At 40.1% G+C, this 21,037-nt stretch overlaps 1 protein-coding gene across 2 annotated transcripts in view; it reads right to left on the reverse strand.

Moving 5' to 3' along the window:
- The window catches only part of DCTN2 (dynactin subunit 2), a 57,192-nt gene that overhangs the window by 21,832 nt on the left and 14,323 nt on the right, over positions 1–21,037 (reverse strand). The window contains exons 1-10 of one of the 2 annotated variants that reach the window (XM_089681350.1): positions 11,959–12,138; positions 9,114–9,210; positions 5,618–5,679; positions 2,736–2,834; positions 2,415–2,575; positions 2,029–2,176; positions 1,085–1,150; positions 963–1,001; positions 719–796; positions 540–611 (exon numbers count right to left, since the gene is read on the reverse strand). In XM_089681350.1, the coding sequence (XP_089537476.1) occupies positions 540–611; positions 719–796; positions 963–1,001; positions 1,085–1,150; positions 2,029–2,176; positions 2,415–2,575; positions 2,736–2,834; positions 5,618–5,679; positions 9,114–9,210; positions 11,959–12,054 (918 nt within the window). In that variant the 5' untranslated portion in view covers positions 12,055–12,138. Of the gene's footprint in view, positions 1–539; positions 612–718; positions 797–962; positions 1,002–1,084; positions 1,151–2,028; positions 2,177–2,414; positions 2,576–2,735; positions 2,835–5,617; positions 5,680–9,113; positions 9,211–11,958; positions 12,139–21,037 lie in introns of those variants that run through there. The other variant, XM_089681340.1, reaches the window with a different exon arrangement.

Consider the following 21,037-nt stretch of genomic DNA (forward strand, 5'->3'; position numbering starts at 1 on the left):
CAAAAGATTGGCTCTGCAAGTTTCCTGCTTCATTTATTCTGTGGATCCATGTGGTTTTCACCTTTCCTGCTGCTTCTTGAACAATACTACATCAGTCTTTAGAGGGCAGCATTGACATAAGGAAACAAAGCCGCCTTCTTTACCAAGATGGCAGCCTCCACATAGCAATAGAATATGAAACAATGCACAATAAACCGGTGATTTGGAAAAGACCAGCTGCAAAGTGTCTACAGGCAATGCTAGGGATTCATTTCTGCCCTCCTCTTGGCTTTTATGGACACAGCTTTTACTGCGCAGGTCTTCTTTAAAGCATGCATAAATCCAATATAACGCATTTAATTGTTTCCACACCATAATGTGTTAATATGTTCACAGCACAGTGCTAACTTCTCTTAGTAAAAAGGCAGTTTGCCACCTTTTTGGTGCTTGGGCGCATGACCAGGGCTGTGGCTGCGGTTGTGTGGTTTATGCCAAGAAAAGAGGGTTCAATGTCTACAAAGAGCTGCATAATGGTTTGGATTTAGATTTTAAAAGTATACCTTGCTTTCTGTGTCTGCATCTTCAACTGCTGCTTTGTGCTTTGCAATTTCGTTCATCTTCCCCAAAACACTCTATGGAATAAAACACACAGCTACTTGACACATGTATGAACAAGAGAGATTCTACGTCTGGACATCAATTCCATGATCTACAAATGAAAGAGGTCAACAAGGTTTACCTGTAGCCTGGCCTCCACCTGATCCAACGATGCAACGTCCAACATGTTCACTTTAGCTTGTAGTATTTCCACAGTATCCTGGGACAAACAAAAAATAAAAATCCAAAAGGCGTTCATTTGTGTTTCTACCCTACTTTCAAGTTATCTAGTATTCACCTTTTCAGCAACGGTTTCATAACATGGCTTTAAGTGCAATGCTGCTTTTTATAGTCTTTTCACACATAAAAAGGGACAAGTTACATACCATGAGATTTGATCCTTGTAATCCAACAGTGAGGGGATTCTGCAACAACAAAAGCAGTAATGTCTATCACCTCTGAGTCAGAAATAAGAATTCACTTACTATATTATGCACCAATAACTTGCCTGTGGGTCCTGGTCACAGCGCACAGCAGATTCCAGCTCACCCAGTCTCTTCTCAAGCTCTGCCAACTGTAACATAACAAACCAAAGGGAAAAAAAAAAAAAAAAAAAAAAAAAAAAGAAGAACCACATGTGATATGTGTCAAAACCAATTTCAATGTGACAGAAATGAAAAGTATTGCTTCAAAAATATCTACGTAAACTGAACTTTAAAGACCCAATGTAATTTCTTCTGTCCTGCCTGCCACAGCAGTTTCACTGTGGCCAACAGTTAGATGCACTTAAAAGACAACCAACATGACATGTAATGTGAGATGGTTGTAGAAAATGTCAAATATGGGACATTTTGAAAAAGAACAGAGCAAATCGTGTGCAATGTATCAGTAAGATAACTATGGTTCACACCCTCTTAGATGTGTTGTGTGTTCAGAGACAGGTTTAATGTGCCGGTCCACAGGTACTCCTCCAACAACAATCCTTTCAAGACTACAAGTCACTGATGCCTAAATACCCAAGCTGAATTAAACAACGTTCATATTTGTCAGTTAACTTGACTAAAACTATGACACGTTTGTACACTCATATTGATTTTTGGTTATCTGTAGGCTAAATGATCAGGAACCATTCTGCTTACTTTCTGATTGTCAATGAAAACCCAAGCTGTCAATGACATATGTGATTCAGTCAGAAGCCACGCCAAGTTTCAGCTACTTGCTTTGAAAGAGGGGACATATGCCACAGCAAAGGGCATGATGCTGGGAGACCTTTTATTTATATTGCAAATTGGAGGGTGTTACGAGAACTATATATTTGCAAGTATTCAACTAAATAGCTGCTCTACAAAACATTCTTAGGAAAACCTAGAAATGTTTACTATCCTTCATTTAATTTTTGTTATGTACAAAACAACATCATAATGTGACCACACTTGTGTCACCCAACATTACCTTAGCAGCCTGGGAAAATTTGTTTTGTTCAGGACGGCAATGTAATTCATAGGTGACCAAACCCCCATCTTTGTCTATTCCCTTTGCCGGGCTTTTTCCTTCTGGACCCTTCCTCGTTTTAGCAGCATCCAACTGAGTTAGCAACCGCCTAAAATTAAACATCAGATATAAGACCAAATTCCACATGCTTCTGAGCAATGTCAGCCTAATATCAAATACATTATTATTAGGACATCCTTATAGCATTTATGTACTACACATGCAGAATTATTCAATGACCAAACACGTCACCTTCTACAAATTTGGAGTAGTCAGTGATATGAAAGAAATGGGTTACTGCCCAGTTCTCTACACACAAGAGTTATCTTTATTATTTTAACACTTACTTTGCAAGAGCTCCATCAGGGTCTGTCAGGTTGATGGCAGCATCAGGGCCTAGCAACTTCTCTAAGTGGTTGGAAACTAACTGTTGCTTCAATGTAGCCACTTGCTTTGCTAATGCAACTGGAGTAAGCTTCTCTTCAGTGGCTGATTCCTTAACAGTGCTCTATGTAGAAAATAGAGAATTATGAGTTTAATATAACAAAGCATTCACACAGAAGGTACTCAAAAAGTTACAAAATATCCATCTATCTTATGACTAAGGTGGGTCTTCACACTTTCAGAAAGAATACTTATTCAAACGGATTTAAAGGTCTACAATTCACCTGTATCTTCTCCACTTCTTGTGTCAGCTCCTGTACTTCATGAAGCAGCCGCTGGTACTTTTGTTGTGGTGTCTCCTTGAGGCCAATGCCTTCCCCCAACTGCAAAATAAATACAAATAAGATATACATACAATAGTGCACTATTCTTTTTTTGCTGATATATATAAAAAAGAAAAAAAAAAAATGTAATTTCATTAAAATCTCTTATTTTTGATACCTCAGAGATAGGCTAGAACCTCGGCAAAATATTAATTACTACTCTGTCCCTGTTGGGTAGATCTCATGTCACTTCAGGTGACTGCTGTTTCAGAAAGAACAGAACAAAAAACTATGGGGGGGGGGGGGGGGGATTTATTAGGACAGCAGCAGATAGAAACTGAAGCTGCTGTGCATAGCAACCAGTCAGTTTCTCGCTTTCATTTTCAAAGCTTAACTGAACAATAGAAGATAATTGGTTGCCATGTACAGATTTGTGCTGCTCCAATTTTAGTAAATTCCCTCTCAATGTATATCTGTTTTGAGAAAGCGGCTTCCAAAAGTATATGTTCCTTCAAATATCTGAATGCTAAATGGAAAGCATGGGGTTAGGTAACCAATGCAAAAACATAGAACAATAAAAATGGTTATCAAGTTTAAACAAACAATCTGCCACTGCCCGTACTACACCCAAAAAAAAAAAAAAAGCATCAAGTGCCTGGGTAATGTCATATAGCCTTTGTACAGATCCTGGATTTCTAGCACTGGCAGAAGAGAAGAAAAGCAAGTCAATGGGTTTGCGGCTTCTGGCATTCATTAGGGGCAGCACAGCATTTGATTCTCTCTCACACCCTACTGTCAGAAATGCTCAGGAAAGCACACCAAAGGACATGCTTTTACCAACTGTAAGCCCTAAAAAGTCTTCTCAAAAACTTATAATAAAAAGAATACATTTAAACAGTATCAATCCGCATACTCAACAAATAATAGCATGCAAAATACAGCGAAAGAAATAAGTATTTGATCCCCTGCTGATTTTGAATGTTTGCCCACTCACAAAGAAATAATCAGCTTAAAAATCGAATGGTAGGTGTATTGTAACAGACAGAATAGCAACTAAAAATTCAAAAGAAATGCATGTCTAACAAATTATGTACTGATTTGCATGTTCATGAGGGAAATAAGTATTTGATCCCCTATCATTCAGCAGGATTTCTGGCTACCAGTTGTCTTTCATACAGGTATGAAGCTGAGATTAGAAGCAGTCTCCTAAAGGGAGTGCTGCTAATCTCATTTTGTTACCTGTATAAAAGACACCTGTCCACAGGAACAATCAAACAATCAGATTCCAAACTCTCCACCACGGCAAAGACCAAAGAGCTGTCCAAGGATGTCAGGGACAAGGTTGTAGACCTACACAAGGCTGGACTGGGCTACCAAACTATCGCCAAGCAGCTTGGTGAGAAGGTGACAACAGTTGGTGCAATCATTCACAAATGGAAGAAACACAAAACAACCTTAGTCTCCCTATGTATGGTGCACCATGCAAGATCGCACCTCGTGGAGTGTCACGATCCTCACGTGTAGTTCTGGGATGATTCCTCATTGTTCTTATGATCATGGTCAATGATCTCCAGGCAGCTGGGACCACAGTCACCAAGAAAACAATTGCTAACACACTACGCCGACAAGGATTGAAATCCTGCAGTGCCTGCAAGGTCCCTCTGCTCAAGAAAGCACATGTCCAGGCCCATCTGAAGTTTGCCACTGAACATCTGAATGATGCAGAGGAGGACTGGTTGAAAGTGTTGTGGTCAGATGAGACCAAAATCAAGCTCTTTGGCATCAACTCAACTCGCCGTGTTTGGAGGAGGAGGAATGCTGCCTTTGACTCCAAGAGCACCATCTCAACTGTCAAACATGGTGGTGGAAACATTCTGCTTTGGTGGTGTTTTTCTGCTAAAGGGACAGGACAACTGCACTGCATCAAAAGGGACGATGGACGGGGCAATGTACCATCAAATCTTGGGTGAGAACCTTCTTCCCTAAGCCAGGGCATTGAAAATAGGTTGTGGATGGGTGTTCCAGCATGACAATGACCCAAAACACACAGCCAAGGCAACAAAGGAGTGGCTCAAGAAGAAGCACAATAAGGTCCTGGAGTGGCCAAGCCAGTCTCCAGACCTTAATCTGATTGAAAATCTGTGGAGGGAGCTGAAAGTTAGAGTTGCCAAATGTCAGTCATCAAACCTTAATGACTTGGAGAGGATCTGCCAAAATCCCTCCTGAGATGTGTGCAAACCTTGTGGCCAGCTACAGGAAACGTCTGACCTCTGTGACTGCCAACAAGGGATTTGCCACCAAGTACTAAGTCATGTTTTGTGAAGGAGACCAAATACTTATTTCCCTCATAACCATGCAAATCACTGCATAATTTGTTAGACATGCATTTCTTTTGAATTTCTTGTTGCTATTCTGTCTCTCAGTGTTACAATACACCTACCATTCGATTTTTCGACTGATGATTTCTTTGTGAGTGGGCAAACATTCAAAATCAGCAGGGGATCAAATACTTATTTCCTTCACTGCATGTCCTATCTGCTTTTAAGTTACTTTTAAAAGGGAGGCCCAACAGCTCAGCTGCCTTTACAACAGAACATTCTAGATAACTTCCTCATTTGCAATACACCAATTAAAAAAGTACTACAAATGGGGTGAACTGTCAAAGAGTAGCAGAACTTCAAAGGAAACCTTAGCTTTACACCAAAAAGATCAAGGAGGCCTACATGGGTGACAGGCATTAAAGATACTTTGTTTAGTATGGTGGGATCACTGTCCTACTTTCTCACCTTTAATCCCTTCAACAAATTAAACAATTATGATAGTAAAATCTAAGATATACTTACTAGTTCATACTCTCCAGACTCATATCCTGTCCTTTTTGACTTGCTGATTCGATCAGAGAAATCTACAAAATGAAATAGTGAGCACATGACTGAATTTCCACTACTTTGTGCAATAAAATAAAAACTTTGGGAGCGATTCAGTAAAGTCTTTGCAAACAAATTCTGGCAGTATTTTTGTGCCGAGGAGTACAGTACAAGATTCATGTAACTTTTAACATGCGACAAAGTAATTAACAAAACCACATCAACGTTAAGGAAGCTGGAGGTGAATCGGAGCAAATCCATGGAGGGTCTCAATTTTACTTTGTTATTTTCCCACCCCAATCTGTCAACTTACCAGCATCATCTTTTTCTAGGATGCTTTTGACCACACAAGGCCACTAGTTGCTAGGATGCAGATGGCTGCCAATATCCTACCAACCACTGATATTGGGGCTGGACATGCACAGAGCTGATCATGTACTTAGGATGGAGTGAGCGGCATGGACACTATGGCCTCAGTGCTGGACCATACCTCCATAAATGCTGTCTGAGTCAGCTGGCATTATGGGTAAAAAGGCCCTGTGTAATTTATGTTGATTCTGGCACATCTTTGCAACAAATTCACATACCGTATAGGTTCCCAAAAGGTACACAAATCTGTTGCACGCACCAACATTTGTCATATGGGAGCAGTACACATTTCTAAAGAGTCTGTGCCACTCTTTATGAGTTTGAAGGTTAATCTTTAACTGAAAACTATTAAAAACATTGTTTTACATTTTTAGTTTTGGATAGAGTAGGGAAAGGTTAAAACTGGTCAGTTTATTTTTTTGTTGTGTCCCTTTGCAAGTTTTCCCTCCAATTCCTGTGCTGGAAACACAACAGGAAGTGAGAGGAAATCTCCTCTCTCAGACAGCTATCAACAGGAACAAGTGTCTTCGATGGAACATTTACCTTTGCACCTTGTTTCTGATAATAGTCACAAGACAAATACGGTAAATCTACCCAGCTAGTACACAAACAGCAGAGCTAAAGTTATTGTTACATACAGTGTTGTGCCCTGCTCATTATGCAAATGTATGAACAGACAGATTAACCCCTTGGCGCCGGCGCCTCCCGGCCCTTTAAGGGTTTCAGAAACCTGGAGGCGGGTGGGGTTTTAGGGTCATGTGACTGCTGCGATTCGCTGTCACATGATCGGGAAAGGTCCCGATCACAAGAGGAGATTGGGACCTTTCCATGAGTTCTGGACATGTGTGCTGAGAGTGCGCAGGGCGTGTGCTCTCAGCACGTTTTTTTCATTGCACGAAAAATGTGCGGCAGCTCAGCGTCAAGGCCCAGACGCCGAGAGGCCGCACATTTGCGTACGCTCGGCGTGAAGAGGTTAAGGATCCTTTCACACAGGCATTCTCTATGTCCATTCGTTGACGGATTAAAAAAAGGCAAAATATAAAAAAAACGGACAGCATTGCATTCCTATGGGCACACAGATATAAACGGTTGATCACCCGTTTACATCTGCCCACTTGTTTTTGTTCCAATAAAAAAAACAGTAGAGGATAAACAGACAAATGGTACGTTTTTGCATTGGTTGTTAGGAGCCGGCACCCACCAACGTCCTAACAACCAGTGATTCCTCCCTGCTGTCACCAGGGATTTCCGCTGACAGCAGAAAGTAAACAAAAAAAAAAAAAAAAAAAAGGCAGACTGAATGCAGCTAAGGGGTGGGGATTGTGTGTACTGCAGACAAAGGGTAGGCAGAAGAGGAGAGGGCAGTATATACAATGTGGGGGCAGTGTGTACAGACAGGCTCCCTCACTTGCCGGCATTGCCAGCTCTTTTTTTTTTTTTTTGCTTTATTTTACAGCACTGGTAAAGACGCTATCATTCAGCCCTGCCACTGAAGTAAACAAAGGCACACGGTCAACAGGTGATGTCAATGGGTGACCCTGCCCCTTTGTTTACTTTAGCGGTGGGGCTAAAAAGTAAAGAATAAAAATAGATCCGGCAATTACATTTAGAGTAGGCAATGACAGCACTGGCACTCACTGTATACACTGCTCCTCTCCTGTCCTGCCTCTCCTTGCACACACTGCCAAGTCCCACCCCCCCACACAAAAAGGACCTGTCTCTTTATATGCCATCACATAGGGTATAGGGTGCTATTGGTCCCCCAATGTGATAGCAATAATATAATTAAACACTTAAAAAGACACATGAAAAAAGTTTAAAAAAAAAAAAAAAATGCATGCGCCTTTTGTAAAAAAGGCAATTGTGCTACACATTTACAACATTCACTGTGCACATCAGAGCGAGATCAATAATTTTAGCACCAGAGCTCATGGGCAACGCTAAACGGATGACCTATAGGGTATTGATGTGTTTTTTGTAGTTGCACCAAGTAAATATATACATGTCTGGTAGTGGATGTGAAAAACAGATGTAAACTGATCCATGTTTTTTTTTCTTTGAAAGAAAAACTTGACTAAACTGGTGAAGCAGACGGGACGCCTGTGTGAAAGGACCCTAAGCTGGCAATACATGGATATGGGCACCCTGGTTGATCTATTGATTAACTGGAGTACAACTAGCCTGTCAGATTGTTTTTTCTCCGAATGATTAGTGCCGCTGGCTATAGCCTTCCCCCAGCAAAACACAACAGCCCTGTGGGAGAGATTTCCCCATCAATACTGTGTTGATGGGGAATCAAGCAATTTTTTTTCCTTCCACCCATGGTGAAAGGAAAGAAAATTGCATAAACTATGGCCTGCCATACTAAAAGAAAGGTGTGGAAAGCCAATGACTAGCAACAGACTACACACCTCTCAACCTCTTCTATAGCCTCACACCTCCTCCTTGCAATGCATGGCGCAGGCCAGGGGTAGGCAACCTGCGGCTCTCCAGCTTTTGCAGGACTACAAGTTCCATCATGCCTCTGCAAGTCATAGCTGTAACTGTCAGTTCTGTAATGTTGCAATTCCTCATGGGAAATGTAGTTTCACAACAGCTAGAGAGCCACAGGTTGCCTACCCCTGGCCCAGATTCTCTTTCATCAGTTCATTGGAAATCCAATGAGCTCTGAGTTGTGCAGTCAGCAAAGGTCAAGCGAAGGGGTCAGATAAACCTCCTGCAACAGCTGGGAAGCCTATTGAGAAGGCCACAAGACACAGTTTTACCAGTATGAGTTCATGCACTAATTTTAACTACCAATTTATGAAGGTTTACATTGAAAAAAAAAAAAAAAAAAAAAAAAAAATTTTGCCTATGCTTTAAACAAAGTTTGTTTTACTTCACACCCAATCTTTTTTAGCAGTATTAGAGAGTCCTATGCCTTTAACCACACAACACAATTGAGGAGAGTCTAGCGGGAAACCCATCCTGGTATCAACTGCCTTTTTAAATATAGAATTTTTTTTTTTTTTTATTCTCATGTCTACACAAACACTAGGGCTACTTCCTCCTCCGCCATAAAAGAAAGTCACATTTTACCACAAGATCCGTACTTTGAACTTACCTAATCCTTTAGTGCCAACCCTCTTGTCTTTAAATTTATCATAAGCTGCATTGGGGTTGACAATAATATGCTCTACACTGGTGCTGGTCAGTTCCTCCTGGATAATAGGAAAGAATAACATAGAAGAATTAGCACCTTGCATTGCACTATTTGTTAGAACACAGACTGAAAGCAATCTATCTCATGGTGCGTGCAAATAAAAAAAAAAAAAATCAAAAAATCAAGAACTTAAAAAAATCGATAGTGAGCATTCATTACAGAATGTATTTAAACTGCACTGATTGAAAAGGATTACAATATGTGAGCACTCCACAACATAACCATCAAATCACAAGAAGCAGCCTACATATGAGAGATAAATCATGAGAATACCTGCAAATGTTGGAAAATCGGGATCCTATATTTTTGCTATAGCATCCCGCTTGAAGATCTATTGTAAAATATTTCAGTACCTTCAACTGATTGGCACAAAGAAGATGTTTAAGGGTGCCCACAGAATATTCAGAGGTCTAGCAAGCCTATTTAAATAGGAAATGCATTGACCCATACTTACCATTAAGTATCTTTTTCCTTGACTACAGTGAAGTGAAATATCTTATTAAATAAGCCCTCTCATATAATGAAATAATGTAAAAGATTAAAACAAAATCTCAAGTTTATGTGAGTCCAATGTGTAAATCATTAATTCCTGGAAGTGGAAAATTAGCAGACAAGACTCATTGACTGGGTTATATTCTAAATACATCAAAGCAATGAAGTAAATATTCATGCAAAAGGGAAAAAATATCTTCATATAAAAGCAGTGATGAACATTAGGGGATAATATAAGATGCACTGCAGTTTACAAGGATTTAAGAAAATACCAAAACACGGATTTTCTTTTTTACTCCAAATAACAGAGAAACGTAGACATCAGACAAGATGGAAAGCAATCAAGTGCATGATAAGAATGCAGACACAGAACAGAAAAAAAGGACACAAACCTATCAAACTTGGTTTAGGCTTCATTCAGATGGGCGTTGACACCCGTTCTACATGCAAGCCACATTTGTTATTGCTCCTGCACAGGGGTGGACTGACAACTCATGGGACCCCTGGGCAATAGGGGATCTTGGGGCCCCTGTGTCCTTGCCCAAACTCAAAAAAGCCTATGGAAAAAAAAAAAAAAAAAAAAAAGTGTACCAGGGGCATCTCAAGGGGCCCCCTACTGACCCCGGGCCCTCGGGCAGTGCCTGAGTTTCCAAATGGTCAGTCCGCCCCTGCACCTGCCCTGAGCTGCATGTAGGCAGCCTATAAAGGTGCATTTACAATTTCATTCATATGTAGATCAAAGAGGCGACCTTTGATCTGCATTTTTTCAGTATTTAATAATGAAAACTGCTCTAGTCCATAAGGGGTATTTTTCGATGCGGCTTCACAGCCAGGTGTCCACTGCGCATTCACAAATAGCACTGTGATTTTTGAATGGTTCTGTAATTCTCTGGGACCTGTGACGGGTCCCTAGAAGACTACGGGGAGGGAGGGGAAAGGACAACGTCTGCTTCCAATTGCTGAAAATGGAAGTGGGAGTGGGTACCTGTCAAAAGGTGTCCACTCCCCAAAGGTGCCAATTCATCACAGGGAGCGGGAGACTAGTACTTCAAGCAAAACCTCCCCTTCTGGGTGAAGCTCCGCTATAAAGAATATGTAAACCAAAACATTGCACATTCCTGATTTGTGCCTGTTGTATCATGTACTTGTATGAAAAGGTACCCTGTTATCTTTGTATTGCTTCCCTTGTGTGAAATCCCCGGTGTTCTTGCTAGTCCCTGTTTTCCTATCAAAAACTGACCACACTAGGCAGGAGAAGACACTGTGGTCTAACTGTGCTGGGAGCTAACCCAATGATCAGGCTTCTGCTGACACTGCTTAGGTGCAGACAGGGACTGCTTTTATTGCAACTCTGGTCTCCATTCCAGCACGAGTAGACATAAATGATCAGAATTCAAAGACGCAGACTCTGTGCATATCATGCACATAAAAACATGCTCAGATGCATGAGAGGCATGGATAGCAAGTGGTAAGGGCCTTAAAAAAAAAAAAAAAGCCAAGTCACAATTCCTAAAAGGGGTTAACTTCTCAAAAAAAGGGATTTCTGACAGAACTTATTTGATATAGTGGGACACCTGTTGCAGGTGGGCGTTTTGTTTTTAAATGGAATTCTGCTTTAACCACAATATCAAGTATTGCGCTATGTGTTAAAAAAGGTACACTCACCGGCCACTTTATTAGGTACACCTGTTCAATTGCTTGGTACCATAAATTGCTAATCAGCCAATCACATGGCAGTACTCAATGCATTTTAGGCATCTAGGCATGGTGAAGACGAATTGCTGAAGTTCAAACTGAGCATCAGAATGGGGAAGAAAGGGGATTTAAGTGACTTTGAACGTGGCATGGTTGTTGGCACCAGACAGGCTGGTCTGAGTAGTTCAAATACTGCTGATCTACTGGGATTTTCATACACAACCATCTCTGTACTAATAAAAGCAATGCTAAATTTTTAAAAACAGTATTGTTTGTGTTTATGGTAAAAAATATGAAATCAAACATAGCTGATAGCTGGACAGGTGATAGAAAACAGTAAAAGGAAGATAGATTGATGATCACAAATAGCCAGTCAGATGACAGGAATTAGAAAAAAAACACAACATATAGCTAGGAGGGAAAATAGTTTTCTTAAATCCATGTTTACAAACAGTTGCTGTATTTAAATATTAGGATTAGTAAAACATAAAAGCAAACAGCAAAAAAGCGGAAAAGCCACAGTGAGAGCAGAGAGGGAATCAGACAGCAGGCTTCTTACCAGCTCCTTGCAGTGTTCCCCAAGAGGTGAGTGAAAGATAAAAATACAGTTACAAATAAAAAGAAAGAAGAGAACCGGTATTAGACAATTACACATGCAACAACTTCACAATTAGCTCACAGTACCTGTGGTAGAAGATCCAAACTAGAAAGATCCTTCAAGAAGATATGTAGGTCTTTGCCTTTGTGTTGTTTTCACCCAGCCCACCTTTCCAAATTAAATAGCTTCCTCCCCCCACCCACGGCCCTCATTGCCTGCAGAATTACCACTTTAATTTTTCTTAGGATAAAAGGTAGTCAAAATAGTTTATACAAGGTGGTATCAAAAAGTTTTGAGACTAATTTTGTAACACGCAAACAGATGGCAGTGCAAGGCTGTACACACAGTCACAGGGAGCACCAACCTTCATAAGTCAGTGTACCAAAAGACGTCATATATATATATATATACACATACACACACATACACACACATATATACATATACACACACACACACACACACACACACATATATACATACATACACACATACAACTGGTGCTATTCTGACCACGTGTGTTACGACATCTGCTACTTCATCATGGACAACAAGTTAGAACAAAGAGCAAACATGAAATTCTGCGTGAAACTAGGCAAATCTGCCACAGAAATGTTTAACATGATTTGGCAAAATTGACAGCAATACTGCAATGAGTCGTTCGAGGTGTTTTAAGCGCACTTCAAGAGCAGAAGATCACTGGAAGACGACAAGAGATCAGGAAGACCTTCAACAATCTCAACCCCCAAAAATGCCCTCTTCCTGAAAATAAAGAACCAGCTCAAAGGTCACCATTTCGACAACATTGCGGAGATCCAGCGATTTGCCCAGTTTCACACAGAATTTCACATTTGCGCTTTGGTCTAATTTGTTGAAATAACAGGCGTGGTAACGCATGTGGTCAGAATAGCACCAGTTGCACAGCTCCCGATGTACACAGGCCAATGTCTTTTGGTGACTGTGCATGCAGCCTTGTGCTGCCATCTGTTGGCGTGTTCCGAAACCTTTTGACACCACCTTGTATTCTAAGCATGCCAACCAATGTACACATTAGAAACAGATGGTTGTGCAATAATAGTGCTCAGCGATAATATTACAGCACGGAGATGTAAACTGAAACCCTATTATCCATACCCCCTGCACAGGTGAAGGAAAAGTCTCCATTTTTTAATGTGTCCCAGAGCACACAGGCAGACCATGAAGGCCACACATGGCCCCCAGTTGAATCTAATACCTTTGCCTACATAATCACGAATCCACCTCAAAGTGCAGATAACCCTGCTATGAATATTAGTTGCCCAGCTGCTGAACATGCAAACTTAGCCATTGTATATCGGATGGCAAAAAGAGCATTAAAGCGATAAGTGCAGCAGAAAAAAAAAACAAAAAACATTCTGAGGTTAGCAAGGTTACATCAGCGATGTGAAATTAGGGAAAATTAGTTGTTACGCTGTTACATTTGCAATTCAGGCCAAAAAAATATATATATATAAGATGACAATTGTTCTGTTAGAAATCATGGTACATGAAATCTGGACTCATGTTTTATTTTCTTTATTTTTTTCTGTCCATTCAAAACAAACCCCCCCCCCCCCCCCCAAAAAAAAAAAAAAGGAAGTGATTAACTCAGCCCTGGTTCACACTGAGGGCTGGTGAGAATTGCTTCGGTTTGGTTTGCACACCCACATTCAAATTGCGCTGCTCTTACGAGACGCGTGGCACTGCCATTCATTCTAAATGGCACCCCCATGCATCTCAGCCAGCACCATGTTTGCGGGAACCGCAGGGAAGTCACAAAGTAACACCTTTTTTTTTTTTTTTTTTGTGGAAAACACAGGCCTGGCAGCTCATTCAAATGAATGGGCTGCTATGCCCGCACAAACACAAGCCTCACGGCCAGCACAAGTGTGAGCCATGGCTAAAGGAATGGACTGCTCCCTGAGCAATTTCACTCAGCTGAGTAAAAATCTCCAGCTTTAGGTGAAATGAATGGCTGAATCGGAGATTGGGACAAACAGAGGAAGCTTACTATTTATGCAGACTACAACACTCACTGTAAATGGCTGAGCAGTGCTCAGCCCGACTCAGTTTTTTTCCAGGAGCAGGATTAGAAGTTTCCATCTCACTGCACTGTTTAGAGCAAATTGACAGAATGGAGGTAAACCACAGTGCTTTCCTCTCCAGCTGCTGTTGGATCTGGCTGCAGTAGGGTATCCCACAGCTCTCTTTTTCTCCCCTTACTGAACTTTGTGTACAAAAGTATACTTTATTCATGTCACTATACAGCAGGAGAATTCACTGCTATACAGTGGCAAGCGATCCTGTACTCTGGGCTGCATTGCGGTGTGAATGGGACACACAGAAAACAATTATTTTCTGTGCCCTTGCAGTGACAGGCATTTTACGATGCAGTAAACCGGTGGTCACAGTGTGAATTCAGCCTTCCTGTATGTGGCTGGGGCTACATACAGCTTATACAGTACACACAACAGGCACATCTAGTAGGGAAGGAAGTTGTTTGAACCGGCTTGGTCCACATGAATTATTTAAACTTCATTAAATACTGGAGCTCCGTTTCAGTGTTAACCAACCAATCTCATTCTTGTAAAAATTGCGTTATGGGGAACACGGGTTCCCCTTGTTTTGTTAACATTGACTTTTCAAAGTGAACATTCACTATGCCAAATACACAGCCTCAGTTTCTTTAATAAGTCAACATGACAAAAGTCTAACAAATTTACACACTGGGGTTTATTTACTAATGCTGGAGAGTGCAAAATCAGGCTGACTTCTGCACAGAAACCAATCAGCTTCCAAGTTTTATTGCCAAAGCTTAAATGAACAAGCCGAGGTTAGAAGTGGATTGGTTTCTATGCAGAGCCTGCTTTTGCACTCTCCAGCTTTAGTACATAAACCCCAAAGCTACTTCTAGTGAAGTCTTAGAAGACGCTTGATACATACTGTACATTACAGTATTCACCCTCAATAGACATGCCGGAAGTAATACACAGATGGTGAGATGCAAGGTGAAATGGAACTTTAGGAATCCTAATAAAGCCTATGCAAACCTTAGCATGGAATTGATCTTATTACAGGCAATCTGTTTTTCTTTTATTCCATTTTCTCTTTTCTTTTTTCCATTTATTCTTTTTAAATTTACACATAAAAAAGACTGCTCCCTACAACATCACAGAAGAATGAATTGTAATGACAAGTCTCTTGTAGGTATTTGCATGTTGAGTAAAAAAAGAAATATAATCCCTGATTAACTTTAGGAAATATCCTTAGGGTTAACCGTTTTTTTTTTTGCAAACAAATGTGCTTTTCTAACTACTGAGTGGTATGACACATTTTGGATATTTCCAGCATACACAAAAATAAGCTTGAAAATGAATTTCAAGATAGTTGCCGATTCATTTCCTGTCATCTTGATCCCCTCTTAGTAATAATCCTCAGCAATACTGTAGAAAAAAACGAGTCCACGTGTCAGAGGCGTTAGATTAGAGCTTAGTGCAGCACAGAATGATAATGTCTGAATCTGTGCAAGGACATTCGAGCTGGAATGTGACGGAATCCAAACCTATGACAATACAACTACACATTCCTTGGATTTTTTTTTTTGTGAAACACATCAAATTGCTGTTCATATGCGCCGTCTCTATTTGATCATCTTACATGATGTACTATCTAGACCTGAAAATTTCCATGGTACAGTAGTGCCATGCAATCATGCTGCTGTGTTTTTGTTTTTTTTAAGTAGTGTATGCAATACCTTTTGGTGTGGTAAGGCACAATTTCAGCCCAGATGCCTACCTCGCTCCTCTGCTGTACTTATGGAGGGAGCCACAGTTGTCACCCTAGGCTGATGTCCTAAGGTGGGCTACAAGCATGTCATTTCATCTATAATACATGAAGGCAGGGCAATTTGTAATTGATCTTACCAGATCAATTGTTATGCTCTGTAGTAGCTAAACATGCTCTTAGCTTAAAAAAAAAAAAAAAAAAAAAAAAAAAAAGCAGCCACCACATCTAATAGTAGCTATACACACTTCGATTTTTTTTTTTTGCCTGACCGATTTATTAATGAGTGTAGTTCAATTAATTCAATCAAATCCACAAATAGCCATAACTTCTCTCTGATCAATTCGATAAAACTCAGTCAGTTAGTTAATCGGCCAGGGCAGAATATTATCATTTGTTTTGCAACAAAATCAGCAACACTGAGATACTTTGTTCATAAATACATTTGTATCCTGAACAATCAGATTACAAGATTTCATGCTGGAAACAGAAATGCGATCGATAACTTACAATTGTATCTGAACTATTGATTGAAATATAATTCTGTGTGTGTGTGGCATTTCAATCGAATGGGTTGTTGACTATGGAATGATTACTTCTTTCAGAAGAGATCGATTGGAAAAGAGATTGGTAGTTTATTGAAGTGTGTACAGCCAGCACAAGGACGCATGACGTTGTGCAAAAACACATTTGCGTTGTCGCACGCCCAAGTGAGCATACAGTCTACAAGAACCAATGTATCGCTATACTGATGCCCATCGGTGTTGAATTCATTAAAATTAACCAGAAACTTGTACTGCACAGATGTAAAATGTTCATGCATGAAGTTTAATATTCACCTTAATACAGTATATCTTCTGTTATGCAAGTATAAGAACCTGCCTACAAAAGGCTGAAATCTGAGCTATTGGCACAACTGCTGAGGGATCATATTATGGCCATTAAGCCCATAATAATGCCCATTATTTGTTGACTGTAGTGCAATCAACCAGAAATAAATGGACAACATTCCTTGATGGCTGCCCTGCCTGATTCAGTTCTTAAATGGATCAGTTTCAGACTGGTTTACAGTAAAAATGGTTCTTACGTGCCAACAATGGTATCACAACAATGACGCACAAGGCACATTGCACAAAGAAATCTCAGATTTCATTTCAAGATTACATTTAACATAATAGCATTGCTGACCATCAAATCAATCCCAAATGCAGCAAAAATAAGAAAGATTGATGGGTCCTTTTGAAATACTTATGGCATAAACAGTAATTGTGTGATTATGATCGGTAAAATCAGCTGCAATTACAAAAATCTGAGTGCATGCAATTATTTGTACACAGAAGGCATGCAAAATAGGAAGCATGAGTGGTCTTACTTGTGCAAACTAGCATCCAGGCAAGGTGGTCAAAAAGGGAGGGTGAGAGTGTTAGGAACATTCATAACAGTGAAAATGTCAGAACAATTCATCATACTGTCAGTGCATGACACTGCAAAGCAAGTGGTTATCAAAAGCCATTTAGCCAAGGTAACAATGCATTAATTACAATTTGTATCAGGCATAAATTAAAAAAAAAAAAAAAAAACACAAACTACAACAACATAATACTTCACCATTTCTTTTATACTCCCTGCAGACATGTTCAACTAAATCAACTAAATGCATTTTTTCTACGTTTTTCTGTGTCATTTACAGGTCTCTGCCAGCAGACCACTCTGTTGAATCCCATAGCGCAGCAATGTCACCTACCAGTGTTCATGGCTCCAAGGTGCTGTTGGCTAGCAGAGAGTTCATGTTCAAAAGTTGCAATATTATCAGAGAGAGGACAGAGGTGGCACTTTGGTCATGTGATTGCACAGAAAACATGTATTGAAATGGTGATTTAGTACTAAAATGTCTGCAGGGAGTATAAAAATTTAAAGTATTACTAAACCCAGGACCCTGCATCCACTATATCTGGTCTCCCAAAGTACACATAAATATAAACTGCTAAATACCTTTTCTCATCAGCAGTTAGGGCAGTCTTGTGACTTCCATCAGTGTCCAGCAGAGCACTGGTTAAAGCTTGTAGGAGGAGTTTTCTGTCTACTCTAGGAGGATGCAGAACCCCTGACCCTCTGCCTGGACAGTGCTGATTGGCCCTGTGCTGATCACATGAACTCTCAAGAAAAAAGAAAAAAAAACCTCTCTAGCAATATACATCAAACTGAGCATGTGCTTTCCTATGATTCAGTCTGGAGATAAGTGGTGGTCGCTTGAAAAAGGGGAAGAACAGAGCAGAAAGACTCAAACAGCATTTTTACACAATGCAGGTGATTAACCCCTTAGGTTCCACAGTGAGTATAACAAGCATGCTTTACTACATATAGACTGATTTTACTGTTGTGGGTTTAGTCACACTTTGACAGATATGTTGTTGTTTTACACTTTAACATTTGGCAATGCCAAGGCCCAATTGCTTGTTTTCACAGCAATTCCTAAACCCAAGCACATGGCAACACCATTTTTTTTCTGATGTTTATGCATTAAATTAGGAACCCTAAACATACAGTTACAAACTTGCTATATTAGGTAAATTACAAGTAATGCAAAGACTAAAATGTGTGACCCAATACCTCACAAAAGCATCTGGTCTCCTCTGGCAGGCTTCTCCTACCTTTCAGCAGAAATGAAGCAAGAAAAGACCTTGCCATTTGCCAATGGGACCAGCACAGGAGGAAAGCGATGAGAAATCTAATTTTTCTTCTTTTTTTTTGACCCAGAGTATACTCACAGGTCCACTTTAATGTAGAGCTATAGGCAAAACTTTATTTTTCATTTTGGATAGAGGAAGGGTTATAACCCGTCAGAGTTTTAGCTGCGTCTCATTGGAAAGATTTCCCTTCACTTCCTGTTCCATATCCAAAGCAGGAAATGAGAGGAAAATCACTGCAAATGAAGGGAATTTCTTGGGACTCCCTAGTTCACCAGAACTAGTGTTCCCATTGGAAGATTACCTCTGTATAACTGTTCTAGGGACAACCCAAAATGTGGGATTTTTTTTTGCCTTCACTTTCAATGATAATTGTAAATAGGGCAAATACAGAAGGTGAATCTCCCTAACAGGGGGCAGAGTCAGCAATAAAAAAAACTTCACATGGAATCTAACCCCTCTATACTCTGCTCAAAAGTAAAGAAAACACCTTTTGCATCAACATAAAAATGAATTTATATAATTGCTTCTCCGTTTGAATATCACAGTTTGTGCTAATGGCTGCTGGATTAAAAGATTACTTACTCTACATTTAAAGAATATTGCAAACCAAAACTGCTTTAGAAACTAAAATGAATTGCAAACTTTGCTTAGCCCAGGTTCACACTGATGCGGTACATCGCATGTGATTTGCACAGGAACTGCACCGCATTCCTGTGCAAATCACATGCGATTTCTGTGCGGTGCAATTTGAGCCAAAAAAATTGCAGGACCCTTTTTTGTCCGCACCAGAATCGGATCGCATGAGCGCTCACACGTATGCAATCCAATTCTGCACATCGCACCGCTATTTGCGAATGGATTTTGGGGTGTTAACTTAAAATACACAACCACAGCGGTTCATATAACCGTGGTGCGATTATGCTGTGGTGCAGAAATCACAAACGGGTGAGAATTCCACAGGCTAAAAGGATACTTTTCCTGGCATCAAATAGCTCTTACATCCAGCTAAACGGTCTCTGCAGACATGATTCCTTAGAATCAGTTTCCTGCTGAACAGTTTACAGAAGCCCTCTCTTACTGCTCTGTTACTCATAAAGGACAAGCTTTGTCATCCATGAGAAGACAACAACCAATGCAGAGAAAAAGAAATTATGGAAACCGTTTTGGAAACTGGGTCATTAGATGTCCTAAAGACTGAAATATGAGCAGAAATTCAGTATGCAGCAAAAAATTATTTGTCCAAATTCTTTCCTCTTTTCCTGTAGGCTCCATGTACACTGACGTTTCTTTAAGCTCCTAGAAGCAGTTCTTAGCATTTTTTCCTGCTCCTAGAAGCAGAATAGTGTTATCCTATGTGTTCATGCACACCACTTTAGGCTAGTAGCATTTTTTGAGCTTCAGCATCTAGGAGCAAAAAAAATTGTTTTTGTAGAGTTTTTTTGGAGCGCTTTTAACCGCAGAAAAAAATGCTAAACGCTCCTAACAGCTTGTTTCTAGCCTTTTTATTTTCCTCTACGTGTACTGCAAAATGCTAATACTCCTATTCGCTTCTGAATGCTACTAAAAATGTTACCAGCATTTTTAATAAAGCGCTTTTTTTTTATTTGAAAGAAAAAAAAAACTGCTAGTGAGCATGGAGCCTTAAAATCAGCTCCAGCAAACAGTGTGTCCTCAGCCAGTGGTCTGTAGCCGAGGGCCGCTGCTCTGTGTATGGAAGCAGTGGCCTCTGCAGTATACAGATATGCCCACTTGCTTTGTCACTACTATAGCACTGCAATGACAGCATAATACTGGTGCTGAAAGGCAAGATGTTTGAAAAATTGTAGTTGGCTTATCACTGAACGTATACTTTTTTTGAACAATTCAATTGAGCTTTAACTGGAAGAGGATTCTGAGGCTGTAAATTCAAGTTCTCCCAAATTCACAACTCTTACATCAGAATCTTTGTTTTGCATACTTTATTAACAGGAAAGTAAAACCCATGATGTGACAGGTGACTGACATGCACACTGGTGGCCAAGCAGCTGTGACAAGTGTCAGCACCACACCAGCTTCAATTTATTGATGTAATGCATCAGTTACATAACAATGTAACCTTATAAAGGCGAGGGCAGTAAATACATTTTTTTCCCAATAACTGCCTTGATAACAGTGTAATAGTTGGAAGTATTATTGGCCCAGTCTTCCTGGACAAGTATCCATGTTATTTTATAAAGCCGATTCAGTGATGACAATGAAAGCAAGGGGCAGGAGTCAGCTGACCTTACATCGTGGTAATATCTAGTAAGGATTTTGTGTGCTTATACCCAATATACAGACTACCCAAGGAGTGCAAGGATCATGCATGGATATAGTCGAAAAGCAGCTACTTTATTTGTATGGCTCTTAGATTGAATCACATATAAATAAAGGGCATATTTATTAAGCAGCATGCAATGATCATTCACCGTAGCTACAAAGCACTGTCCATGTGCTGTGCCTGCATTGGGCTTCCTGAAGAGATTATATCAGTGAGATATGAAATTGGCATGTTTAAAAAGTGGGTCTAA

Source organism: Staurois parvus, unplaced genomic scaffold, assembly GCF_062004578.1.
Source record: "Staurois parvus isolate SC_StPar_1 unplaced genomic scaffold, SC_StPar_1.0 ptg000017l, whole genome shotgun sequence".
NCBI lineage: Eukaryota > Metazoa > Chordata > Amphibia > Anura > Ranidae > Staurois > Staurois parvus.